The following is a 4,962-nucleotide window of genomic DNA, read 5'->3' as shown; positions in this document are numbered from 1 at the left end:
AGCTCACCGGACCTCAGGTTTCCCTCTATGAAATAGGGATCCTGAACCCACTGACTGTGCCAGTCCCTGTGGCCCACGATGGGCGCTTGGTGGATGTTTGTTGAATGACTGAATGACCGAAGGCAGGGAGTGATGACCATATCCCATAGGCAGCCCGGCTCCAATGCTCGTCTTTGACTTCAATCACATCAGCACCTGGTGTGGCCCAGGGGGGACCTGGTGACTCACTCGTTTTCCTTTGGTTGGAGCCAGAGGTGTTCCTGGGGACATGGCGGAACAGCATGGAACGCCAGAGCAGGCTGCGGCTGGCAAGAGCCATGGAGGCCTTGGGGGCAGCTACAAGGTATAGGGCAGGGAGGGGTCCCAGGGGCTGTGGGGCTGGGGTTGCCCTTGGGCCTCGGGGTCAGCTTCTTTGCCAGGCAGAAAGGAACAGCGGCCCTTCCAGCCATCAGGGGCTGGGAAGACACCTCGCTCACCATGACTGTACTGCGTCTCCTCTCTTCTGTGTCCTCATCTGCAGAAGGGAACTGGTTGCCCAAACGCAACCTGACTCCATGGGGCAAAGAGGCCCCGGGGTCTCAGGAGACAGGGCGCTAACTCTCCTGCCTGACCTCAGTCCAGTTCCCCGGCTTCTCTGGGCCTCAACAGCCCCATCTGGAAAATGGGAGCAATGCTCCCCATCTCAGCCCCCAGAATTGGTTCTAAGGAGAATTCCAAAAGTGGGAATTTGCCAGCTCTTCCCTCTCCAAGCTGTTCCTAGGGGCTTTAATCTGAGACAGGGTCTGAGGATGGGCTGACTAAGAGGATAACTGTGGGCAAGGGCATTCCTTCAGATGTGCTGGTGGCTTTGAAGAGAGTGGAAAAGAAGCAGAGAACTGCCCGGCACGGGGCCTGATTGGTGGGAGCACAGGGCTGGTCTAGGGACTTCTCAAGGCCTTTGCAAAGCCCCAGAGGCAGCTGCCCACCACGAAGGTGGGTGCCACTGCCGGCCCTTCCTGTTCCCCTGGCACCTGTGGGCCATGCCCTGTCTGCACCAGGGCAGGGGAGAAAACTGCCAGCCCACTTCTTGAATACTGGTGCTTCTACCTAATGTGCTGCGCAGCCTGAGACAAGAGACTTACCCTTTCTGAACCTTCTATAAAACAACCAGAAGAGAGGTGTCCCCAGGGATCTTCTCTGAAGACAGTTTGTGCTTTGGGTGGATAAGAAAGGTGTAGCCTTCCTCTTCCTTCGCAGCCTTTTCCTCTCTGGACATCGGACTGGTGAAGAGTGGCCCAGAGATTGCCGATTGGTGTTTTCCGTTGTCAGGCACAGGGAAAATTCACATTCAGGGAAATATAGTTTTCTGGCCCCTCTTGAGAAGTTTAAAACGGGGCCCACATTTCCTCCTGGCCATAAGTGGCTTCATTTCCTTCCCTGGGTCATTTCACTCTCCCAGATAGAGGGACCTGTCAAATGCTAGTTGCAATCCCTCCTTTAATTGAGGTTCCTGGAGGCGTTCCCTTCGATGGCCACGAGGGGGCAGTGCAAGCTCTTGGCCCGTGCTGGCTCCGGAGGGGTCATGGCAGAGCGGATGGAGCCCAGGGGATGGGTGGTACCTCCCTGCCCTGCCCCAAGCGGGACTGTGCAGGCTGGGGTCTGGGCCTGGGACTGGGAGCTCGACACCCCGTGGGGTGCTCAGGGTGCTGCCCTTTCAGGTGATTGTGTACGAGATGGAGAACTTCCAGGGCAAGCGGTGCGAGCTCTCGGCCGAGTGCCCCAATCTGACGGAGAGCCTGCTGGAGAAGGTGGGCTCCATCCAGGTGGAGTCTGGGCCGTGAGTACCTGGACCCCCAGCCCCCTCCTCACAGCCCCGAACCTCCTGGGAGGCAGGAGGGCTGGGTTCCCGTTCTAGGGCTCAGGGGCCATAAACGACTCCATTCCTATCTCCGGCCTCAGTTTTCCCTTCTCTCAAATGGGGATAACATGCACTTCAGAGTTTTTGTGAAAACGAATGGAAAGATGCACATAAATAACAACAATAACTTAATAATGAGGTGAAGGAGAAGGAGGGAGAGGAATTTGTCTTTGGAATACCTACTATGTGCCAGACACTGGAAGGACGTTCCCAAGCACTTACATGGAGGCTGCATATAAAATAGATTCTCCATACTATTTCCCGGGATGATTTTCTGTCTCAGTCTCAGCTTCCAGGATGTTCTAGGAACTCCTTTAATACTCGGGTCCGCGGTCAGGTTGGAGGGAGCGTTGAAAGTCAAAGGTCAACAGCGTGGGGGTCCTTCCTCACTAGACAAGGGCCCTCCCGCAGCAGCAGCAGCAGTGACCCAGGCTTGCTTCCTCTTGCAGGTGGCTGGCATTCGAGCGCAGAGCCTTCCGCGGGGAGCAGTTTGTGCTGGAGAAGGGAGATTACCCTCGTTGGGATGCCTGGTCCAACAGCCACCACAGTGATAGCCTCCTGTCCCTCCGCCCTCTGCTCATCGTAAGTACCTCCCGCTTCAGGGACCTCCTAGAAGCTTGTCATCCAAGCTCCCTGCAGAAGCTCAGAGGAGGGTGGGGCTGGTACAGGTCCGGCTTGGGAAGGGCCCTCTTCATCTCCAACCTGAGAGATTGCATGGGATGAGAGGAAGCTGGCTATGGTCATGGGGCTGGGGATCAGGACACCAGGATTCACATCTTGAATTCGCAGCACAGCATTGACACTTCTCTGCGTAACCCTGTTAAAAATCAGAAGCCTCATGGCCCAGCCTCGGATCAGTATTGTGCTCAAAGCAACACATTCAGAAAGTAGCTTCAGAAAGGTTCTGATTCTTCACTTGCCTTTCCCAAACACCCAGGAGGGACTCGGTCCACAGTGATACTTTTAAATTGTCACTCTGCTCCCCCCACCTGTTTTCTCCACTCTCGGTGGCTGCTCCAGCCCTCTCTTCTTGTCACAGTAACCGATGCCTGCTTGGATGACAGCAGGAGGAAAGCTAAGAAGACCACATCAGAGCCTGGTTTATTGAACAGGGAATCCTCCTCTGTTATTGACTTTTATCACCTTCTGGCCTCTCTGTGCCTTGGTTTCCCTATCTGCTAAATGGTGAGGTTTCACAAGAGCTGAAAGGCCCCCTCTTGGTGTCATGGATGCCTGGCTCTAAGATTCCTAAGGAGAGTGGCTCTGGAGGAACCGCCCTGTCCCCTGTGTGGGCCTAACCCCTGTCCCCTGTGCGGGCCTCTCGGGAATCCTGTTCCTCAGGCAATGGGCTTGGTGGTCGGCCTGGCTGTGTGGTCACTGAACTCTTCCCCACACCTCCCAACTCCTACTCCGAGAGTGGGAACAGCCCACTCACTCCGTGATCCCACCCCCAGGATGGCCCAGATCACAAGCTGCACCTGTTTGAGAATCCAGCCTTCAGCGGCCGCAAGATGGAAATAGTAGATGATGACGTGCCCAGCCTCTGGGCTCATGGCTTCCAGGACCGCGTGGCGAGCATCCGGGCCATCAACGGGACGTAAGGGACCCATTCCCCACTCCTGCCACTGCCCTGTCCTCTGGCTCCAAATAGAATCTCTCTTCACTGTGTTTCCTACACAGTGGCCGCCCCCTGCTCTTCCAGGTCCTTTTCATAATCCTGGTCTTTCTTACTGGGTAAGAAGTGACATAGTGGTTTTCTAGGTAGGAGCTGAATAGCACATGGGAGAGTACATGGTACATCACCTCCCTCCTTCCAGGCTTAATACCTCTGTTAATGCAATCTTAAGATCACCCTCCCTTTGTCAGTGACTGCATCTCACCCTATGGGCTGGGGTTGAGCCTTGAAGGGTGCCACCTCTCCCTGACAATAATTTATTCAAAAGCTTTTTTCTAAATATTTTTATGTGCAGAGTAGAGGAGCAATAAGGATTACACAGCCTCTGCCCTTAAGAATTTTAGTCTGCCAGGGAGACAAGGAGACAGATATCCACAAGTCACTGTGATCAGGATTGCGATGAGGGGGACACACTGGGGCTCTGGGAGTCCCCTCCAGGCACTCGATTCAGCCTGGGGGAATCAGCAAGGGCTTTCCTGGAGGAGGAGACATATAAATTGAGATGTAAAGAATATGAATGAAAAGGGAAAGAGGGCCACGGATGAGACGAGGAAGAACGTTCCAGGTGGAAGGAACAGCCTGTGTAAGGGCTCAGAGACATGCCACTTCAAGGAAAGTAGAGTTGGAGTATGGGGTGTGGAGAAGGAATATTGAGGGATGAGGCGGGAGATGGTTCATGCAGGACCTGTGAGCTGGCAGTGAGTTTGAATTCATCTGAAGGGCACTGGGGAGCCAGGGAGAAATTTAGCCAGGCAGAGAGCATGGTCAGTTGCTGGCTTTAAAAGTCTTGGTGTGGCTGGAGGCAGGGACCTGACCGTCCTCATTCTGACCTTGGTTCCCGGCAGGTGGGTTGGCTATGAGTTCCCTGGCTACCGCGGGCGCCAGTATGTGTTCGAGCGGGGCGAGTACCGCCACTGGAATGAGTGGGATGCGAACCAGCCGCAGCTGCAGTCCGTGCGCCGCATCCGCGACCAGAAGTGGCACAAGCGGGGCTGTTTCCTCAGCAGCTGAAGGGCACCCAGGCCCCAGTGGCCCAGGCCCGCCCTGGGGGGCAGCAGAGGCAAGAAGAGGAGGCTCCAGGGCCAGGGTGATGGTCTGCCTGTCCCCCCTTCCCCGGAATCTGCTCAATAAAGCCTGGGGCCGGTCCCCCACCTGCTATGTTCCTCTGCGTCCCTTCTTGAGGGGGCTGGGGCTTTGGGTTCTGAGAACCCCCAAGGGGGGCTGTGAGCTGGGCTCCTACCCAAGGCTCTGGTTGTTTTTGGCAGAATCACATGAGCGACTTGCACTGATTTTTTGTTTGTTTTCCTGTGTTTCCATCTTTCAGTCTGTCCATCCATCTATCCATCGGTCTATCCATCCTTCTACCCACCCATCTTTCTATCCATCCTTC

General features: G+C 55.3%; 1 protein-coding gene across 1 annotated transcript; it reads left to right on the top strand.

The window, feature by feature from the left end:
* Window positions 1-268: 268 nt before the first annotated feature.
* On the top strand, window positions 269-4,675 carry CRYBB3 (crystallin beta B3). The gene is made up of 5 exons (XM_044241089.1): window positions 269-343; window positions 1,698-1,816; window positions 2,347-2,479; window positions 3,352-3,494; window positions 4,418-4,675. Exons 1-5 carry the CDS (start codon window positions 269-271, stop codon window positions 4,581-4,583), a joined length of 636 nt encoding a protein of 211 aa, XP_044097024.1. The 3' UTR covers window positions 4,584-4,675.
* Window positions 4,676-4,962: the final 287 nt, after the last annotated feature.

Source organism: Neovison vison, chromosome 3, assembly GCF_020171115.1.
Source record: "Neovison vison isolate M4711 chromosome 3, ASM_NN_V1, whole genome shotgun sequence".
Classification (NCBI taxonomy): Eukaryota; Metazoa; Chordata; class Mammalia; order Carnivora; family Mustelidae; genus Neogale; species Neogale vison.
This window is presented reverse-complemented; position numbering and strand designations above follow the sequence as displayed.